General features: G+C 50.2%; 9 protein-coding genes across 9 annotated transcripts; 6 read left to right on the top strand and 3 right to left on the bottom strand.

Annotated features, from left to right (window-relative positions):
* Window positions 1–767: 767 nt before the first annotated feature.
* Window positions 768–2,370, bottom strand: EURHEDRAFT_469853 (WD repeat protein). The gene is made up of 2 exons (XM_040785294.1): window positions 2,111–2,370; window positions 768–2,057 (listed from the first exon to the last, which is right to left on the bottom strand). Exons 1-2 carry the CDS (start codon window positions 2,347–2,349, stop codon window positions 860–862), a joined length of 1,437 nt encoding a protein of 478 aa, XP_040643647.1. The 5' UTR covers window positions 2,350–2,370; the 3' UTR covers window positions 768–859.
* A 146-nt stretch (window positions 2,371–2,516) lies between these two features.
* EURHEDRAFT_469849 (uncharacterized protein) lies at window positions 2,517–3,574 on the top strand. The gene is made up of 2 exons (XM_040785293.1): window positions 2,517–2,703; window positions 2,760–3,574. Exons 1-2 carry the CDS (start codon window positions 2,568–2,570, stop codon window positions 3,335–3,337), a joined length of 714 nt encoding a protein of 237 aa, XP_040643646.1. The 5' UTR covers window positions 2,517–2,567; the 3' UTR covers window positions 3,338–3,574.
* A 2,022-nt stretch (window positions 3,575–5,596) lies between these two features.
* EURHEDRAFT_407966 (putative GAJ protein) lies at window positions 5,597–6,836 on the top strand. The gene has a single exon (XM_040780709.1). The coding sequence runs from the start codon at window positions 5,859–5,861 to the stop codon at window positions 6,546–6,548; it is 690 nt and encodes a 229-aa protein (XP_040643645.1). The 5' UTR covers window positions 5,597–5,858; the 3' UTR covers window positions 6,549–6,836.
* An 815-nt stretch (window positions 6,837–7,651) lies between these two features.
* rim8 (pH response protein PalF) lies at window positions 7,652–10,122 on the top strand (the record flags this gene model as incomplete). Its single annotated transcript, XM_040778575.1, has 2 exons — window positions 7,652–8,113; window positions 8,167–10,122. The coding sequence occupies 2 exons, from the start codon at window positions 7,652–7,654 to the stop codon at window positions 10,120–10,122; spliced, it is 2,418 nt and encodes an 805-aa protein (XP_040643644.1).
* Window positions 10,123–11,288: 1,166 nt separating this feature from the next.
* On the top strand, window positions 11,289–12,044 carry EURHEDRAFT_399086 (uncharacterized protein; the record flags this gene model as incomplete). Its single annotated transcript, XM_040779897.1, has 1 exon — window positions 11,289–12,044. The coding sequence occupies one exon, from the start codon at window positions 11,289–11,291 to the stop codon at window positions 12,042–12,044; it is 756 nt and encodes a 251-aa protein (XP_040643643.1).
* A 1,895-nt stretch (window positions 12,045–13,939) lies between these two features.
* On the top strand, window positions 13,940–15,310 carry EURHEDRAFT_34861 (uncharacterized protein). Its single transcript, XM_040778426.1, has 2 exons — window positions 13,940–14,872; window positions 14,922–15,310. Exons 1-2 carry the CDS (start codon window positions 14,128–14,130, stop codon window positions 15,218–15,220), a joined length of 1,044 nt encoding a protein of 347 aa, XP_040643642.1. The 5' UTR covers window positions 13,940–14,127; the 3' UTR covers window positions 15,221–15,310.
* Window positions 15,311–15,386: 76 nt separating this feature from the next.
* EURHEDRAFT_446218 (putative secretory component protein shr3) lies at window positions 15,387–16,163 on the bottom strand (the record flags this gene model as incomplete). Its single annotated transcript, XM_040783581.1, has 3 exons — window positions 15,387–15,641; window positions 15,708–16,063; window positions 16,124–16,163. 3 exons carry the CDS (start codon window positions 16,161–16,163, stop codon window positions 15,387–15,389), a joined length of 651 nt encoding a protein of 216 aa, XP_040643641.1.
* Window positions 16,164–16,395: 232 nt separating this feature from the next.
* Window positions 16,396–17,902, bottom strand: EURHEDRAFT_407962 (uncharacterized protein). The gene has a single exon (XM_040780708.1). The coding sequence runs from the start codon at window positions 17,697–17,699 to the stop codon at window positions 16,764–16,766; it is 936 nt and encodes a 311-aa protein (XP_040643640.1). The 5' UTR covers window positions 17,700–17,902; the 3' UTR covers window positions 16,396–16,763.
* Window positions 17,903–17,983: 81 nt separating this feature from the next.
* Window positions 17,984–20,726, top strand: EURHEDRAFT_407961 (transcription factor domain-containing protein). The gene is made up of 3 exons (XM_040780707.1): window positions 17,984–18,182; window positions 18,237–19,053; window positions 19,137–20,726. Exons 2-3 carry the CDS (start codon window positions 18,329–18,331, stop codon window positions 20,407–20,409), a joined length of 1,998 nt encoding a protein of 665 aa, XP_040643639.1. The 5' UTR covers window positions 17,984–18,182; window positions 18,237–18,328; the 3' UTR covers window positions 20,410–20,726.
* Window positions 20,727–20,845: the final 119 nt, after the last annotated feature.

Genomic DNA, 20,845 nt, shown 5'->3' with positions numbered 1-20,845 from the left:
GGGCTTCCCCAGGGGCTCCAGTCAGAACACCATCCTGGCCTTCCAAGAAGCCGCAAATGCTTGGCCCAATCGGTCTCCCCGATGCACGGCGATCCCACCTGGAAAAGTGCATGTCTGCTGGATCCCTGGACATGCAGGTATTGGAGGGAACGAAATTGCAGACGAGCAAGCAAAAAGAGGAGCTAGATCTACCCCACAGATCACTCCCCCCCTTGCAAGATACGCCTGGGCCTGCCGAACCATGAAGGAGGAGTTCTGGCGACGTTTTCAGTCATATTGGACTAAAAACGCACCACAGCAATACCAGGATCTCTCTATTAGCCTGGTCAAACAACCCCACGAACTATCCCTCCCTAGAGGCATCCTCGGCCGACTTTTAGCCGCCCGGACAGGCCATGGAGACTTTGCCGAATACCATGAGCGTTTTGGACACGAAGATGCCAAGTTAGAATGCTCATGTGGGAACTTAAAGACCCCCCACCACTTCTACTACTGCAGAAAGGGCCGCAAGGCGTCCCCACACCCATGGGGAAACCAGCAGGTAGATGAGATCCTGCGCACGAAGTCAGGAACAAGAAATTTCCACAAATGGCTGCAAAGATCTCACTTCTACCACACAGTATGCCCAGCACACTAAATCCCCCACTTTGAAAACTTTTCACCCTCCTCTCCTACCCCTCCTTTCCTTCGTCCCCTTTCCTCCACAGAATGCATATTGCCGCTTTGCGGCCCAAGAATCTTAGGCAAGTTCCTATCTGGGAGCTTCTGCCAGCATGTATGATAGAATTAGTTTAGCTACTAGATAGGCGAGCCCGCTTCGCCCGTCGTATATATGACGGTCATTGTTTACCTTATAAGATTATGAATTGTTGTTTACGAACCCTTGGTAAATACTTTCTAGAACATCTCGCTTACGCTTCCGATCAGCCTGTTCAGCCTCTTCGGCTTCATCTGGCTCTCCTTCGGGTTCTCTGGACACCCATGATCGAATTGTTCCATCCCCGTGTGCTGAGAACATTTCCAGACCTTCACCAGATGCTCCATTACCTCGCCATGCGAGATCGTTGATCCGCGCGGCGCTCAGCGCAGTAGACCGGCCCTGGAACTGTTGCCGTCCAACTATTAACCCAGGAACCTTGAGGCGCTTCATAAACGATCCCTCGCGTAGCTCAAACATGAAGATTTCTCCGCGATCGTCCTTCTCGCTGAGGTTGGGCCAGAGCAGTGTTTCACGGCCTGGTGCCATGAGACCCCGTGGCATGAGCAGGGGTATTCGCTCGGCCAGATGCGAGGAGGCACTATTGCGTACGCGTGGACCAAAGTGAACCAGAGTGTTTGCACCTGTTGTCGCATCCCAGACTCGTATTCGTGCGTCCTGACCTGCAGTCACTAGATGCGAACCGTTGGATGTCCACCGCACGCCAGTCACTGCGCCGTTATGCGCGCGCGCATGACGCGAAAACATTGGTCGACTTTGATACCCTGATGGAGCTAGTTGCGGATGGACCATACCCACTGCATCGTCCATGTCCAGCGTCGTAATGGCGGAGTTATGCCCTCCTCGACGAATATCAAAGATGATTACTCGATTATCTGCAGAGGCAGACGCGAGGATATGCGGCTGGTGAGGAGCCCATGAAACAGATAATACTGACGAACTATGTCCTGGAAGACCGTGTGTCGATAGACCCGTGCGTAAATCTAGTAGTCGGACCAATTTCTCGGATGTGCCGACTGCGATAAGCAGCGTCGATCCAGGATGCGACGAGAGGGAATGCGAGTATGGCGTGCAGTCCAGATTAAAAGTATGCACCGGGGTAATCACTTCTGGTTCCAGAGCCGAGAGTTTGAGCGTGCCGTCGTGCGAGGTTGTTAAGACAGTGGATGGGACCGGATCGAAGGGATAGATGGAGATGGACGTGATGGCATGGGTATGCGCTCCCTCGTGTGAGGCCCTGGTAGCAGATGAACTAGCCGTGTGGATGTGGTTCGTTTCTGACCCGCGACTTTCCAAGTCCCATAGTCGAATTGATGCGTCTGCACCTCCGGATACCATGCTGTCTGGCTTAGCCAAAGCACTTTAAAGAGGTGATGTAGGCTAGTCGCTTACCATCGTCCTTCGAACTGATCAATTGCCAGGACATTCACACCAGACTTATGCGCCAGTAACTCGTTTTCTGGGCCCTCTTCATTCTCTTCGGTGGTGTTTCCTACCTGTTGAGGTCTGCGACTAGAGAATCGAATGCCGGGAGCGGGCTCAAGATGGTGAACCAGGCGGGTAGTTTGAGCGACGTGGAAGGTCGTCGGTGAAATAGACCCGATGGCCCTGTTCAAAATATACGAATTCATTCATCTGTCCTTATTCATAAATAACCAAAAGAGTTTTGAGGAATCATATCCCTAATAGGCCCTAGCCACTTCAACGTCAGCGGAGACGGATAAACGTTGCGCCGGGATATCTCAACCACATGAAAGAATTGACGAACTGAACTGTTTCTGCTTCGGATAAACAATGGATTGAAAACTCTCAATGTTCTGGTGCAGACAAATCAGATGCATACCAGGCCATGTCATACGGCAAATCTCTGGCATTGAGCCAGAATAACTTCGTCCAACCTCCAGAGAAAGAGGAAGTGGACGAGACTTTCGATGCCAGAATATCGCGACAAAAGAGGCAAGCCACGGTCTACGATGCTGTTGCTGGTAAATATATTCTCTCCCGTGCATTGCGATACTAATGCGCTGACCATCCAATGCAGGTCGCCTGAACTCCCACGGCTTCCTCTCCGCAGTCCCTTACTCCTCCACATACCGAGATACAACATCCACCAGCGCGAACCCAGTTCGGCCCGAAGAAGTGCTCTTCCGCCGTTTAAATGCGCCAACCCGCTACGAGGAAACAGACTTCTACTTTGCGCATGAGAACCTTCCGCCTACCTTCCCGCTCCCCAGCTCCGATCTGTTAGAGTCGATCCATGTCTATTCAGCCGACTTCTACGACCATGCCACGATTGATCGCGGACAAGAGGATTACCAGAGCATGGATGAGACGGCTTTGATTGCAATGGGAATCCTCCTTGAGGAGATGGCGAAGGAGTCATTGGGTGAAACTGGTGACTTGGTATTGGTTGAAGGGGAAAGGATCTCGGATAGTGAGCGGTTGCCATCCATGAGACATAAGAGGCGGATGAGTCGCAAACGGGAAAGTAGTACGATGGTCAGCTCGGGAGATGATTTGGAAAACGTGGTTAAAAGGAGGCGGGTAAAGAGGCCGCGTCTCATGTCTCGCATGGACACGGAGCCGGATGAGAAACCGCGGGTAGAGAATGATGAATGATTCGATGGGCGGATGGGGTTTGCTCTGTTGCTTTCCGTGTGCTACGATAAGATACCCATAATGCGATATAACTATGATCTTTTTACCTGCATTGATTGGCCTGCCGCCTATTTGATTCCAAGGATCATGCCTGGAAAATATTTTCCTACCAGCGCTCTTCCATATCAGTCATACTCTTGGACTTCTGTATCTTTCCGATAGGTAGTTACGAGCAGCAAATTGTTCCATCGCCTTCTCCCCTCCTCTCCTCCCGGATTTTTTTACAGATAAGGGTCTTCGTATCCTCCCCTATGTCGGATTGACAGGCAGGTTTCTCAATCACTATGTCACAACAAAGCAAGGGCAACATTTCCTTTCTTTCTCTCTACCATCATTCGTCTTAGTATATATATGCCCCCGGGCCTAAGACATCACCACCTTTATCTCTTTGGTGCTATCGTCTACACCTCCTGCTAAAGACCACGACAATCCATCAATGAAGTGGTCATTGACGTTTGAACAGTATGTTAAGAACACAGGGATACCGGATAACAAAGTTGATGCTTTTACTAGAAAACGGCTATCTTCGACTGATAGCTATGGCAATTCTTCTCCGCAACGCGGAACAGACCTTCTCAATTGAGGCAGTCCGCGGTTTATACAGAGCCCTGGGCACTAAATGGGTTATCCTTTGTATATATATTTCATCGGTGGTCGTCTGAAACAGCGACATGTTCTCAGACTTCATAGGATACTGCATGGAATCAATCGAGAGCGAGAATCTGCATAAGATCTTTCGAACTTTCTCACCACTATCTTTAACTTCTGATCTCTTTACATCCCAGAACTCAACATTTTTAGAATGGTAAACCTGTCGTCGTTCCCGATTCTCCGTGCGCCACCAGCTAATAACCTGTGCAGAATCAACCCCTTGGCGAAGCCAAGTGGCTCGATGAGGCGATTTATGGTTGGCATGAATACTACTTTAAGACGAAACGCGGTCGAATTGGAAAACTGAACTCATTGGCCCGGACGTGCTCTACACTATATAACTATCGAAATTTATACCGACATATCAACGCTTTATCAAAGCTTATCGAAGATTATATGTGGTATTTGGTCCATTGAAGAGAGAGCATCAAGGCCAATGTGGTATTTCCGTATCGTTGTCTGAATGTGATCCCCTTTGTGGCAGTCCAAGGAACGCCAGGTATGGCAGAGAAAGCTCTAGCTGCGGGCGCAGCTATATAATCTTTTGCTCGACAAACAAAACGCGCAGGCTGATATAACTCATTCCTACCATAATCCGAACACAATTTTATCTGCAATATTGCAAGGCAACGGATGTTGTTGTTTTTGACTCACATTATCTTTCCCATACCATAGAGGTATGTATATAATATTCCGGTGACCCTGTCTGGGGATTTTTTTTCACTCTCCACATTAGTTGGCTGACATCCTGTCTCTCTTTCTAGCCACAAACGACGAATATCCAGAATCGAAGCTACTCTGCCCCACTAATGAGATCCTATCAATCATTGCAGGTTACCTCCCTGAAGCTCCGAATGGCTATAAGCTGTAGAATCCCAACTTGCTTGCTCGGACGTGCAAGCGGCTTTATATACTCTTGACCTTATTTTATATGGAGATGGCTGTTGCAATATACCCCTACTATTTCCAAACGCAATTTCATTTGCATTTCACCAAGAAATGCCAGGGAATTTCTCTGTTCCTGATATCACGTTAGTGCTTACTATGGGACGCCGAGGCAGCTGAGACGATCTCGAGGACTGCTCGTACGAATATCGAAAACATCTTTTTTTGACTATCGAGAGAGATCGCTCTCCTCATTTCGACTTTCCTTGTTGAGTCAGAGGATGACCATCGACTTGGGAACATGAGCTGACAATCCTCCGTATGCCGCTCCGTGCAGCACAGGATAGTGGTCTGACGTGGGGCTTGGTTAGGGTTACTGCTGAGGGAGAGAAATAGGATATTATAGTGAGATAATCTTGCATGGTGCTAGCCCGTCAATAGTCCTTCCTAGCTCTGGTCTATCTTGTCGTTACCCTGTCTTAGGCGCAGATACACTGTGTAGGGATAGCTTAATTTCTGCTTCATGGGCTTCGAGCTTATTATTACCTATATTATTGAATGATTGTACACTAGATATTTTAGAATTTTTCAAAGCCAGGGAAAATAAATAGAATGCTTTGTTTGTAGTAGTAAAATTCCGGAGAAATTGTTGAGCCTCTTTCATTTCCTAAACAGGCAGACAATCACTCGTCGACACGCCTCTTCCATCCAAACAACGGGTCATCGTCAGAATCACCACAGATATTCATTATACCCCCCTTGCATTTCTGTTATTTTTCTATGACTACTGGCATCTAAAGCAGACAGTTACAGTTCCTAGACGGCTACAGCCGTTGATCAACAAACACCATGGTCTGTCTACCCACCCACGACTCTACTACTCTGGAGTATATCAAACAAAAGCAATAAAGAGAGAAAACAGAATACCAACTAATTACCAAATTCTATGCAGCCCCCCAAACTCTCCAAAAGCGCTAAACAAGACCTCATCATCTCCCACCTTCGATCCACGCGTACCTGTCACACGCTCAAAGACCTCGAGAAAATGCTCCCCTCCGTGGCCTCGATCAACGGCATGCAGGTCAAAGAATACATCCAGAACCTGACGGACGAAAATCTCATCCGGGTGGAAAAAATCGGAAGCGGGAATTGGTACTGGTGTTTCGGGAGCGACGAGAAAAAAGCGCGGGAGACTCGTCTCGGTCAACTGCAGAAGGAAGTGGAGAAGGCCCAAGCGAGCTACGACGAAGTGGGATCGTGTTTGGCCGAGCAGTTGGCGAAACGGGAGGCCGAAGCGAACGGGAGCGGGGGCGAGGCCGACGGCGACGGAAATGAGAATGAGAGAGAAAGGCTACTGGGTGAGAAAGGGAAATTAGAGAAGGAAGTCCAGGGATTACAGGCGCAGTGGAAGGGTGTCATGGCGTCTACAGGGGACGGAGAGGGGAAGAGCGTGCAGGAGAAAAAGGCCGAACTGGAGACACTGCGACAGACGGTGCAGGAGTGGACCGACAACATCTACATCCTGGAGGAGTACTTGGGTAGGCTCGCCGGCGGGGATCGGGAAATTATCGCGGCAGTGCAGCAGGAGTGTTATGGGGAGGAATATGTGGAGGGCGAGGGATTGCGGGAGATATAATTGTGTACAGAACACTCTGCATGTATTTTCCAACAGTGTCTGTGTCAGTACGGAACCCCCACGACATACGGGTGCTTAGTAGTAGTGGAGAGCCCAAGAGAAAGCAAAAGCTTGACTTGTGCCAAACGCGCGAATCCTTTTCTCCGCCTCCGCTGCTTATCGCGAACTGTTCCCTTCACCACCAGCACCAACACCCTCCTTCTACTCACAGCATACCCTCTCCATCTTCCTTGCATTTATTATTAACCGGGTTATATTGCTCTGAGAGCGTTTTTATCCGCATCATCCTCTCCTCTCGACTGTTCTCTTCTCGACCGCGTCTCCGTCCCCTTCCGGTATTCGACCGCCGACAATCGATCCCCGATTCCGATCCGTCACTTCCTGCACCTTTGATACGTCGCTTTTTTTAAAACCCTCGACCCTACCAGCGCCTATCTCATTCTTTCCGGGGCGGGGAAGAAATTGTTTTGCCTGCCTTCATCGACACGTCCGAAACGATGCGGCCGACTAGTCCACGCTCTGCATCGTAATCCTTATCCCCTCCCCCTCGAATCCCTGGAGCGAGTCCATCGAAAAAAGAAAGAAACCACATACCCTCCCATTATCCGAGTCTGCCTGGTTGGAAATACAAATTAAAAAGAGAGAAGGAGAAAAGTCTTGCGATTTCGGCCCCTAATCGCTGCGAGTCTCCTTGACGTTTTGCGCCCGACGACGCCGGACGGAATATACCTCAATAGCTGGCTGGTTTATACTGGACTTGTTACCCAGCCTCGAATCTTGAAACGCCTTGAGAACGTACTGCTGGGATTGATTTCGTACCTGTAGGGAAATTGAGTTCTCCCTGCGGTGCCTGTCCCCTCCCTTCATCGCGACTCTTCGATATCGTTCAACTTGGCATTCATTCTCCCTGGTCTCGGCGTACATTTGACTTTATACCATTGCTTGAAAAAGTTACTGTGCGTCTAGGTTGAGTGCACGAGGAAACAACAAAACATACCCCCTCGCTTACGCTTACTCTTTACACTCCATCAGTCATCCCTCTCTTTCTTCCCCCTCCTCGCCCCCCGTTTTGCACGGACTTAGCGAAGGAGTGACTGCAGGTCATGTCAGTCGACTCCTTTGGCGCTCGACCTTCTTCGTCATCGCGCACTCGCAGCTCAATTCTCTCCCGCTTTCGCTCGCAATTGGGTCACCGAAATCGCAGCATCAGCGATATCTACATTGAACCCGACGATCCTTGGCGTTCCTACTTCCCCGGCGATGCGATCAAAGGTACCGTTGTTCTGACCGTCGTACGACCCGTCCGCATCACACATCTGGTAGTTTGTCTGCATGGGGTGGTCAAGGTACACAGGAATACGGTGCCGGCCAGTGAGGCGGGCCCGGACGTGGGATCTCTCGGGCCAGGGCGCGGTCGTCGAGGGTCGGAATACCTGGGAAATGGCTTGGCTACGTTGTTTGAAGATGAGGTTGTCCTGTGCGGAGATGGTCGTCTCAAGGAGGGCATCTACAAGTTCCGGTTCGAGATGGGCTTTCCGCCGTATCCCCTGCCCAGCAGTATCAATGTACGTTCTACTCGTGGCGTCTCTCGCGGAATATACTAACAATGTGACCGCAGTTTGAACGAGGGACCATTGCTTATATGCTTACGTCCACCCTAACAAAACCGACGACGATCAACCCAACCATGTCCTGCAAAAGACGCATTAATTTTCTCGAAAACATCGACATAGCTCCATTTCCAGCACCGAAGGCTCGCATCGTCACTCTGGAACCTGTTTCCAGACGCTCGAAATCCAGAGTCAAAGGGAAATCGCCAGCGACAGATTCAACAGTAACAACAACGACAACGACCACCCCACCACCAGCAGCAGCAACTTCTTCAACGGCAGATACGCTCTCACGAGAGCCCTCGATGAACGGTGGGGGATCGACTTCGGATCATCGCGCTCCACTCAGTCCAGCTCCCAGTAACGTCAGTTCCTCCAGTCGGCTCAGCAACAGCAGTCAAAGTTTCCAAATCGGTAGCGACCCAAGTTCCTCCGCGAGTACACGAATGCGGAATAGCGAAACACGGAGCATCACGCCCTCTACACCCGATAAAACCATCACCGCCAAAACCGAAGTGCTGCGCGCTGGCGTGCTGCCAGGGGATTCATTACCTGTACATGTTACCATTAACCATTGTAGGCAGGTGCGCAGTGCGCACGGCATTATTATTACTCTATACCGTCAGGGTCGGGTCGACATGCATCCGTCTATCCCGGTCGGATACTCGGACGATGGCAAGAGACCGATTTACGAGGATTGTTATCCAAAATCACGTACGGGTCTTGGGGGTCTGACAATAGGCACCAGCCGCAGCAGCAGTGTTTTTCGAAAAGATTTGTCTCAATCTTTCGCTCCGTTGATTGTCGACCCGACCAACATGACCGCAGTTGTCCGGACATCGATCCGGATCCCAGAGGATGCCTTTCCCACAATAACACGCACGCCAGGCGGCATGATTCATTTCCGATACTACGTAGAGGTGGTTGCAGATCTTCGAGGCAAGCTCACGTCACCAGAACGCTTCCTCCCGCGGCTCAATATGGTCTCGAGCGGAAGCACATTCTCGCCCAGTGGGCAAATTCTCAACCCAGCCGATACTAGTGGGACGACTGCTGTCACTTCCAATTGGGCGGGCAACATCCTCGATACTGACCAAATCCGACGGGCAAAAGGCGTGATTGCAGTGGCATTTGAGGTTGTGGTTGGAACCCGCGACTCACAGCGGGTGACTGGTGCCAAGGCTGCTACTACTATCAGTAGTAATACGCCTGCTGCAACCCCTGGATCAGAGTTTCCACCGTCAGTTGGGAATGCGCCTGTCGCCGAAGGAGGCGAGTGGCCGGAGGATCCGAACTCTGTACCCAGCGCTCCGGAGGAGTATCAGTATCCGGTTCAAGAGGATTATGGGTACGAGTACTTCCGAGAGGCCCCGTGGGGAGAGTATGCAGAGAATTATTCACAACCACTCCAGCATTATCATCATCATCATCAACCCTTTGCCCCGATGGTCACAACCCCTGAAGCTGAGGAACCAACGGATGAAAAGGCACGCCTCCGACAAGCGGAAGAAACACTTCTCCCCAGTCGTCCCCCCGAGTCATCAGAAGGTGGGCCCTCAACAGCGGAAATGGCCACTCCAACAGCCCCTGTCCTCCCCGAAGACGACCACATCAACGGCTACCACCACGTTCCCTCCGCCCCCGCCCGTGAAAATGGGATCTCACGAGCCGTCATGTCAGCGGAGTCTGTGCACACGATCATGCCAGGACAACATGGGCATCATCAAATGGACGGGCCCAGCGCGCCTCCTGTTTCTACACCGACACATGGAGACGACAAACTGGAACTGGAACGACAGCGTTTGATGATGGAAACTAGCGCACCTGAGGATCCAGAGTCGTCCCATCGTGTTAATGGGGCGCCAGTTGAGGAGGGGCCTAGTGCGCCGGTTCTGGATGAGGATGAAGAGTTGGTTGGGGGAAGAGCGAATGGGGATGAGTCGTTACCGCGGTATCAGCGGTAACTTGTTGCATCTGGGTTTGGGATTTCTTTACATTTACTGTATAAGCATTGCATGTGTGCATTTAGTTGTTGTTATTGTTTAAGATACCACTATGTTATGGCATGAAGCATCTTGAATGTCTATTCTAATCTAATCGAGTGCGACCACAGTAAACTACTTCCAGCAATGTAAAGTGTTCTACCAGTATCTCTAGTCACTCACATCTATAACAAACTTCACAACTATTCATACAACCCAAATGGCCATAATTGCCGCATCAACACAACCCGCAGTTCAACGCATCGGTCAACTTCCTTGATCTCGCAGCAACTTCCTCATTGAGCACCGCATAATAGCACAAACATTCACTACTGTAATATCGAACCCAGGCCCCTGTTCCATTGCAGAACCTATCAAGATAGTGCCCAGCGAATATATCACACCCCAGTCGATGTCCAATGCCATATATCGATTTTGACGAAACTAGCCGGTTCTGCAACACATCCGCTTCACCATCTATCCCTCTGAAGAACACCAGCCAACGAAGCGTTCATATCGAAATCGATACATGAAATAAATAAACAGTCGTCCTGACGACCGAAACGCCAGACTGCGCTGGCTGCGGAGGCGCCGATGCGATGCGATGCAAGATGCGATGCTAGAGTCTCGCATAGCGCGAGGACGAAACGGAGAAGTCGCTTGGACAGTGTTGGAGGAGAATTCCACGGTCGTTGATTCATCTGGCGCGCGACTATTATAATTAGACTCACCCTTTTCTTTCAACATATTTAAAGCCTGAATATCTACGTCGGAGTGTTATTCAATTCTTTCACATGTTGACTTGTATGCAGCGGCCTAGGGCTTACGATACGGTACCAATATAATACACGTTATTACGTGACGGTACGATACACTAGCCGCCGCATTTGCATTGAGATAAATCCTTCATCCTCTCATCGTTTTTCTTCGCTTTTTTACATTTTCCTTTTTCTTTTCTTGCTGTTGGCAGGGATTATAGTCTGAGCTGCCCCTTATTTGGTGTCTCTGTTTGTTGCTGAGGTTATTATATACTGCGCTTTCCCTCTGCGCTCTGACAACCACGCCCACATCTACATCTACCTACCTATACTATACCACTCTATTACATTATTATCTACACCTACCACGGTCCAACTGTTCACGCCAAAATGCCAGCAAAGCCATTCCTCCACCCCCTCAAAACACCCAAAACAGCAACCTTCCCCTCCGAACTCCACGACGACTTTACCACCGCCAAAACACCCTCTATAACCCCAGACACCCTCAAACATGAACCTGGCACTGCAACGCCGATTACCCCTCCAACTGCCTACACTGAGTTTCTTAAGGCTATGACGCCCGTGTTCACGAGTCCCGTCAGCGCGGGGACTAGTTTTTCTCGGTTCCAGTTCGATAAACCATCGGGGCCTGCGGGACAGAGTCAGGGTCCTACTTCTGCGCCGACGCCCACGTCCACGACGGCTTCGCAGCCGGCGAGTGCAGTTAGTGGGACGTTTGGATTCCATGAGCGTGAACCGCCTGTCAAATCTGCTACGCTGCCACCACCACCTGCCACAGCCACAGGCACGGGTCCGACATCCTCAGGACCAGGCGCAATAAGAAAGCACCAAAGTCTCCGACGCCTACGCATTCCACCATCCATGCATCTTTCTCCCATCACGACCTCGGCGACGGATGCCCCGCGGAGTGCGACAACCTTACGCTCTCCGTTCTCGCCATCGGACTGGAAACTACGATACATGGAGCCGCGGAGTGCGACGACTGCTACTCACGGCGGGGGTGGACGATCGGTCAGTGTGCGGCAGGTTGTTACACGGACGGTGACGTATAAGAGGATGCAGTTGGAGGCGCCGCCGAAGGGGAAGGGGAAGAGGAGGAGGTATCATGAGGGGAAGGATGTTTAGTTTGGTTTCTTTCCTTGTGTTTGGGTTAGTGGGTTGGGTGGGTTTGTGTTGTTGGTTGGGTTGGGATTAGCATGTGGAGTTTGGAGTTTTGTGTTCAATTGATATTTTTGTTTCTATGGTACAAGACGCATCGGCAACGTAGGGTTAATGACATGGCAATGCAATGAAATGCCTAAAATGACCCTGCTCTACAAATCCCCGATAATTTAACTCTGTCATGTTGGTCCACCTCTCCTTCCGAGTGGTCACTCACCTCCTGCGCCATCCCATTCTACCCTATCGCATACGTAAACACACTCTGACCTCGACACACCCCAGTCACCTCTCAAACCTATAAGATCCACGGACTCCGCGCCGTCCACGTGTACAAGTGGCCCTTTTCAACCCAAACAAAGCTCACCGGGTGTCTGGATAAGCAGTGGTAGTGCGCTGTGGCAGACCCGGGGGCTTGGTACTCCTGGCGATTGGACGGGGAAGGGTCCGGTTTTCTTTGTTCTGGCTTTTTCGGGTGAGAAGTAGTTGGGTTGCGCTACGGATGTACGGAGTACGCGATGAGTGTGTCATTCTAGTTTGTGTTAGTTGGAGAGAGAGTCGGTAGTTAGTATACTGACTCGATAACCCCCACTATACAAACAACTTGTACTACGTACACACAAGGGCATAGATAGGTCTGTAAACGCAATACACCGTACTGTATCATATAGTCCCATACCGTACCCATCCCATACATACAGTCAATCATCACATAGACTTTCAGCTCGGACACCCCGTCAGCAAATAAGTGCTCTGAGTGGTCGACAACGCGCTTGTTCTCAGTTGGGTGCTATAAAAAGCTCTTTAAGAATGACCCCTCACTGCATCACATTTGTTGTCAAATGATGGTGTCCGGCGCATCGAGGAGTGCTCATTAAGCGCCGGCGCTAGTACGGATGTGGTAGGATCGGACGGGGATTATTGGTTTTCGGTTTGGGTGCTTTGTATGGAATACTTGTATTTTTTGTACTTGTATAGAAGATTTAGGGGAGTGGATTTCAGATGAGGGTGTTTGTTGTCTCTATAAAGTCTATTCTGGTATAGGAAAGCTGGCAATACGATTAGATATCCCGAACCAGACTACGGAGTAAGGTGTACAGCATAACCACCTGGAGGGGCAAACAATAAGAGGGGCTAAGGCAGTATCATCACAGATCCTGCAAGGTGAGAATCTCATCACAGTTTGCCCCGGTACATACTTGTTCTGCAGAATTGACCGTTTGGGTAGTCACCACGACATTCATCTACAAGGAAACCGGACCGGAGTACCCATATACAAGTACTTGTTGTATATTTGTAAGTACAACAAAGCACCGAGCATCCGCGGAGCACAATTACAATCACCGGCGACATTCGGATTCTCTGACTGCATCTGATAGCAGCTGAAGATTGAGATCTGGACACATAGACAGGCAGACAGGCAACAGACGCTGTGACGATGCATCCGGACAGTCACCAATGAGACTGCAGTTCTGCCATGCTCTCATCACCCGTCACTGTCACTTCGCTGCGAGATCGGTCAGTTGGTATTGGATTTTGTCCCTGGGGTTCTGCAGATTGTTAGTGATTTGTTTGGTGCTTGATTGGTTTCCTTTGTGGCTGTTCTGGGGTTCTCATTTGGCTGTCCATGCATTTGCAGCTGTTACCCGTAGAGCACCCCGTGCAGAAATGTGAGGGAACTTGGATAGCTAGAAGCCATAGCAAGCCGAATCCGTCTACATAGTAATATGCATCCGGCTTATTGTCATGACAGCATCGGTCTGAATAATGGTCAGATGCCAAGCCTCTATATTTAGAACACCCCTCAATCACCATTATTCATTCATCTTTCTCTCCCAACTTTTTCCCTACCCCATACCTGTGCTGTTCTGGATAGCTTCTACAGATCATCACTACCGCCAACCTCTTCATGTACACACCCCCTCACCTACCCAATCCGGCTGTCCCCCAGTCCCCCAACACCATCGATCCTACAGCTTAACCGCCCAACCCACGCTACTACAGGAAGCCACAGCAAGCCACAGCTCCAACCAACTAAACCACCGCGATAATGACCGCCCCATTTACCCCCGACAGCGCCGCCCCCGAGCCCTCCACACCAAGCAATATCTCCATCACAGCGCTGGCCCGCTTCGAATTTGAGGCCGGAAAGGCCAACGACGGGACTAAGATCCTCATGATCGAATGGGAAGATAGCAGGGCGGGGTCATGGCATGTGTTCTGGGAAGGGAAGAAGGCTGTTTTGCCGGCTGATGAGCAGACGAGTGAGAGTACGAGGAGGTTTTACTTTCTTTTGCCGCCGGATGTGACGATTCCGCCTATTGTCACGTTGGAGTATCATCCGTCGACACCATTGGACTCGACAGCGAAATCGACAAGTGAAAATACAGAGACAAGGGAGGGGAGGAATACGATCCAACTAAACCCGCTCCCTGCGATATTCCCGCCCGAACTAGGTGTTACCGGTCGGTCAGCTGGGAAAAAGGGCGTGTTGCATACAATATGGGCGAAGAAGAGGCTGCAGGTTCTTGAGAGGGAGATCCGGGAGGAATGTTTGAGCAACGCAGAGGGGATTGCGCTGCATATGGCTGTGCAGGAGAAGGAGTGGATTGAGACGCATTTTGGATTAGGTCCCAATGCGGATAACAGTAACGACAACGGGGCCCAGGGTCACGGAAGGAACTACCCCATGGGACCGACGACGCCGGTGTCGCCTGGTGGGAGCGGGAAGTTGGGGGAGAAGCTTAGGGGGTTAAAATTGCAAACTAGTGAGCAAGGGTTGTCGCCGAGGGAGGGTATGTTGTTCCATTTTGATGGGGTTGGATGCTGTGCTAATGGTGATAGGATCTGCTGCGCGTCTTCTCTCGCCTCAATCGCCCGATGTCGCCGTTTCGTCGTTTAATTCCTTCCACAACAACCACAACCCCAACCCACCTGCGGTGAAAGCAGTGGCGCCGCCCGAGTCGATTCAAGCGCAACAACACGAGAACAACAGCAGCAGTGGATTCGCGTCCATGAACTCGTTGGCTGGGCCGGCTAACACAGACTCCGGCGAGGAGTTATTCGCAAAGGCGCTGAGTCCGAGATCACCGGACCTACCCCGGAGTCCATTCTCTTTCGCGCCAGAGACTCTACATATGTGATTTTGCACCTCATTTTGTCTGATTTTGGCTGTATATAACGTGTTATGATTCCCCCTCGTTGCATATGATACCAGCATGGCCGTACCATGAATGGAGTTGAATCCTGTATATAGAATGGAGTGCATTCGTACAAAGCCACATAACGATATCCTTCACATCAAGCAACTCAATTTTTCTTCTTCAACCCCTTCTTCCCACCCCCAACCTTAACACCCGACGAGGTCCCCTCCCCATCTCCATCAGTCCCAGTCCCCTCCTCACCCTCCTTACCAGACGTCTCATCCAACGACTCAAACTCCAACGCATCCTTCCTCTCTGCATACCACTGCCCCGCCTGCAGCACAAGAACACCAACAAGCACCAGCGCCAAAATCGTGTTACTCGCGGAAAGCACCTTCAGCGAATCCTCCCTCCCCAGTATCTGTCCCCCCGCACCAGCCGCGCCCGCTCCCCCAGCAGCGCCCATCTGCTGCGCCTCGTCCAGCACCCCCTCGCCAACCTTCTCATCGATAAAATCCCCATACCGCCCGTCCGAAACAAGCCGCAGACCCTTGACAATGTTCGCGATATACACCGTAACGCCGCACATATACAGCACCAGCGACGCGCCGTCGAAAAGCATGTTCGATTCAGAGGGTCTGTACAGTTTCGTCAGGAGACCGGCTAGACCCAGGAAGATGACGATGTGGAGGATGCGCGGGATTAACGGCGGGGAGGCGTGAAGGAAGCGCAGGTGGGATTCGAGGTAGTCGTAATGCGAGGCTGGAGTTGGGGAGGTGGACCAGAGGATTGGGTAGTCGTAGGGGAAGAGGGAGAAGATTATGCCGAGGAAGAAGCATGTTGCTGTAGCTCAGTTAATATAAAGATTGAGATGAATGGGGGAAATGGGGGGTGAGGACGTACGACAGACGATTAGGAAGGTCGCAAAGGACCCGATGCTCATTATTGCCATGGTGGGCGTTGTTGCACGGGGTTGGTGAGGTGTTGGTGGTTGTGACGAGGTGGCTTGAGGGGGAAAAGTGAGAGAGATAAGACGTGAGGTTGGTGTGGTAGTTCGGTGCCTGTATGTTCAGGCAGAGATAAGCAGGCATTCACATGGCAACACTATATAAAATATCTATATTTTTAACAGTGAGGTAAAATGAATAAGTTCTTTATATAGACATATACCATAGGTCAGATGATGTTATGAACAATGTATCTTTTCACTACTCTGAGTGTGTTTGTGCTGATACTCTTCCTGAATGGTGTGTTGATGCTGTAGGCGCAAGGGGAAAAAGCGTGACATTTGAATAAGGTACATATAGCTTAGTTCCTTCAAGTGAGCGTCGCAGCTTGGTCGTAATAAGGATAGTGTATCCCGGAATTGAGCCCGGACGTATAGATCTCTTTGTAGATCATCTTTAACTATTGTCTATTCCAAACCCAAATATCAACACTATAACAGGTATTATATGACCCTACGGGCATCACCAACTACCAAGCATGTGGCAGGAAGTGCCTCTCAGATAAAAGAAAGAAAGAAAGGAAGGAAAAGCCAAGATCATGCCGCTAGTTTTGACTCAGCATAAAGGTCTTCTCCTGAATTCTGCTTCGGCAGATTTGTATAGTCTCCAGGACGAGTGGAACCATTCGGAACAAAGAAACGCTTATCAATGCGAGTAAAGGTCAACAGACAAAGGATGATAATCTCAACGGTGAAGTTGAAGACGTAAAAACAGGCTTTGGAATGATACCACGCGGGGTGAGTTATTAGTCGGGGTGGACTCCAGGTGACTCCAGCCTTAAAGCCTGCAATTAGCATGCACAGGCAGGTGGATAATGTGATAATAATCATTTTGGCGACCATTTTCCCCTCTCCAAAATTCTCTTCTTGTTTAGGTCGAGGTAGGAAGAATGCAGGGACGATGTGAAGGAGAGGAAGGCAAGTGAAGACAAGAAGGTAGGTTATGGCCGTAAGCTGGACGTCACGGCAGGATTCGAGCGTGCCGGGATTCAAGGTGTACACTGATATTACCGTGGACGTAATAACCATGATCAGAGCACCACCGACCAAGACATAGAAGACTTTCGCACCATGCCGAATAACCGGATGCCAGCCCAATTGTGGTTGTTTGGCACGGAGTAAGCGCTGGGCCAGAATCAAATTGATAATGTAGACGAGCAAGATACCGGCATTGACCAAGATCTGGGCTGCGATTGCGAGCCGGACGTTTGTTTGTCGGGTCGCCCAGACAATGCGGAGGACTAGCGTGGTGATACGCGCCATACAGAAACCGAACAACATCCCAGAAAGAACGAATTTGTGGTCTCTGCGACGGTTTTTCTGGAAGATCGTCATGTTGGTGGCTGCGAATCCGATATAGAGAGCCATGAAAACAGCACACACAGGAATATCGGGCGTAATGCTGGGAGCGCCGCCCATTCCGGCTGTGGTGGACGAGTAGGGGCCTCCACGCTTTTCGAGAGTGTCGAACATCGTGCCAGAGTGATAAGAGCCGGGAGTCGTGAAGTTGATGAGTTGAAGACTGAAGAAGGCATGAAGTCTGGGAGGAAACTAGCCTCCTCGACCGAAAAGGTGCAGCGCATGTCTTATAGAAATTAGAATCTTTGCCGTCGGCGATTTAAGAAGCGAGTCACCGACTGTAAGAAAAGGTAAACGGAGTTAGGTGAGGCCGTGAGGGCTCATCAACCCTGAATTGTTAAATTCGGAAGAAGTCGCTTTCCGCGGATCCGATTATCGTCCGTTGTTCCGCACCACCCTGTCTTCTCCCAACCATCATCATCAATTCTGCATCCTTGACTTGTCATTCTGTCGAATCGTTGCCTGTAACCCGGATTTTCGGGCCTTTTTTCTCGGGGATTGCCCAGCTGCATCACGCGTACACAGTACACAGGCTAGTCATGTTGTCTCCCCAAAGCCAAGCTTCCATACGCAAAGGGGCTAAGAGTTGCACCGAGTGTATGTACTGTGTTTATGATTTAAACTGCATCTGATCCTCATCCTTCGGTACAGGTAGACGACGGAAAGTTCGTTGTGTCCGGATCCCCAATGATGCGCAGACCTGTCGGCAGTGCCAGGAACGGGGAACTGCGTGTCTGGCCCAGATGGCTAGTCCCCGTTCGCGCCAGACTCAGCGGCTCCCATCCCGGTTGCGGATTGCCCAACTAGAGGCCCAGGTCTCCCATTTGACTAAGATTGTCAATGCTATTGAAGTAAGACTAGACGGAAAGCCGTCTGCTTGCATCGATTCAGCCCTAGCCCACGACCTCGAAGTGGAGGACTCTGAAAGCGAACATAGTGACTCCGATATTGTGACCGCAGAAGAGCCATCGCATTTGCGTTCACTCTTTCAGAACGATTGGCTAAGTGTCGATACAGGTCGACATGATGAACAGCAGCGAGGACGTAGGGCAAAAGCCTCTGCGCATTTGCTCGATGCCGCAAGACCTGAATTACAAAAATTGATCCCGACCAAGGAGGAAACGAGAGACACCATCATGAGTACCCACGATTGGCTTTCGATGCTGCAATTGATGCTACCACAGCCGTTTGCAGCAAAATCGCAGCGGGAGATGATGGAGAACTATGAAGAGATAAGCCAACCAAATGTGGATATAATTCGCATGACCACATGGCTTCTGGAGCTGGCTATCACAGCTCTGCAAGTCCCTCAAGGGTCCAACATTCCTGAATACAATTATCAAGTAGTACAAAGGAGACTGGGGTTCTCACGCGCCGTGTCAGAGACAGTCGAGAAAACAATTTTAGCTCACGATAGACTGCTTGGCACCCTTGAGGGGCTTGGAATAGCCCTCCATTTTATTCGGCTGTAAGAAGCATACCACCTTCCTCATATTTCTCCAAATCTCCATCGTTCACTTCAAAACCCAGAAACGCTGATGATTTTTCTAGCCAAATCGGCCACGGTAATGTTCAGAAAGCTTGGATTCGGTTGCGGCATATTATTGCGATTGCTGAGCTTATGGGGCTTCCTAAAACATCGAAACTGTTTCGTCTGAAGAATTTTGGTGCTTCAATCAATGACGAGACCCTGGCTCTAAAAGCTCAACTCTGGGAATCAATTTGCAGTGTCGATCGGCTGTTAGGAATAATGATCAATCTACCTCCAGATACTCGCCGATATCCTCACACCACCTCCCTTGATCTCGTCGTTGACGGTGTTGTTCAGCCGCGGGTCTATCTCAGTCAATTAACCGAAATAGCTGTAAGGGTTCACGACTTGGAATATATGAGCGCAACACACGAGCCCTGCACAAAGCTGTATGCATTGGCCTTGGATATTGCTCGGGGAGTAAGAAATCTTGGATTTCGCACGCCGGCATCTTGGTGGGCGCACGATGCGATGGATGACCTCAGAGCCGATCACGTTGTACAGATGTTGCATTACTGCGTTATTATGAGGGCATACCTCCCGCTCGCCTTACGGCACAATCGCGAGGAAGAATATTTGCATGGGAGGCTGGCCTGCATGGAGGCGTGTACATCTGTCGCACAACGATACCAATTCGTGCGCCGAAAGTTGGCCCCTGGAATGTTCGCTTCCCGGATGCTAGATTTACAGGCCTTCACGGCAAGTGTTGTACTCCTTCTCACGTCCCACAGCTGGCCGTCGATGGATCAGAGTAGCATTCTAATTGATAAGCCTCGGCTCGAAGGCATAGTATCTCAAGTTATCGAGCTCATGCGAGAAAGGTCGCAAGACCGGGTTGGATCCGACTTTGCAGAGCATGGGATGCGCACCCTGTCTGCTCTCAAAAAACTTTTAAAGCAAGAAAATGATGTAGCCCGTGTCCAAGAGCTGACATTGATCGTTCCACTCCTCGGTAAAATGCACATTCGCAGTAACGTCGTGACCGCCCAAGCCCCTGGGCCTGCAACCCAGTTACATAGCGGGGTTCCTGTGGATTCCCAGTTCTGGAAGCCGCAAGAGCAGACGGGCCTTCCGGTGCAAGGCCAGAGCTCTATAAACACGAGCCCGTACATGCACGACACCATACAGACGGGATCCAATTGGCAGTGGAACAACCTCTCTTGGATCATTGAAGGAGATGCCAACTCGAACTTTTTCGAGGACCCTCTGGCGTTCGAGAATCTCGATCATACCACCGTGTGGCAGAACCCATACTACAGTATCCCCCTGGCGGCTGAAATGCCCAGTCCCTAGGTATTCCAGTAATCCAGGGCAAGCAGTTGCTCTAGAAAAAGAAGCTGTGGAGTGAAATGCACAAGTTTGAGTTATTGCATCTATAATTGTCACGGGCTCGATAGCTAGTGAATAAAACAAATGGTATTCATATCCAGACTGGGTAGCCTATCGACAAGAATGTCGAATCTGGAGAAGAAGAAGAAAAAAGGAGCTTTCTGGGTTCTGGAAAAACAAAGAAAATATCTCTACCAGTTGTAAAATCACGTGTAGAAGGGCTAGGGCTCATCATTTGTTCATATTGCTCCGTTAGCAGCTGGCCATTAGCCGCTGACCACCACAATGCTAAGCTAAGGTTATGTTTACTATCACAGGGGGGTATGGAGTATTTTCATGATAATGGCACCTTGAAGAACATGATCGATTTATTTAGCTATGCGCATTTGTACTTAGGCGA

This window comes from Aspergillus ruber (assembly GCF_000600275.1).
Source record: "Aspergillus ruber CBS 135680 unplaced genomic scaffold scaffold00001, whole genome shotgun sequence".
NCBI classification, from domain to species: domain Eukaryota; kingdom Fungi; phylum Ascomycota; class Eurotiomycetes; order Eurotiales; family Aspergillaceae; genus Aspergillus; species Aspergillus ruber.
This window is presented reverse-complemented; position numbering and strand designations above follow the sequence as displayed.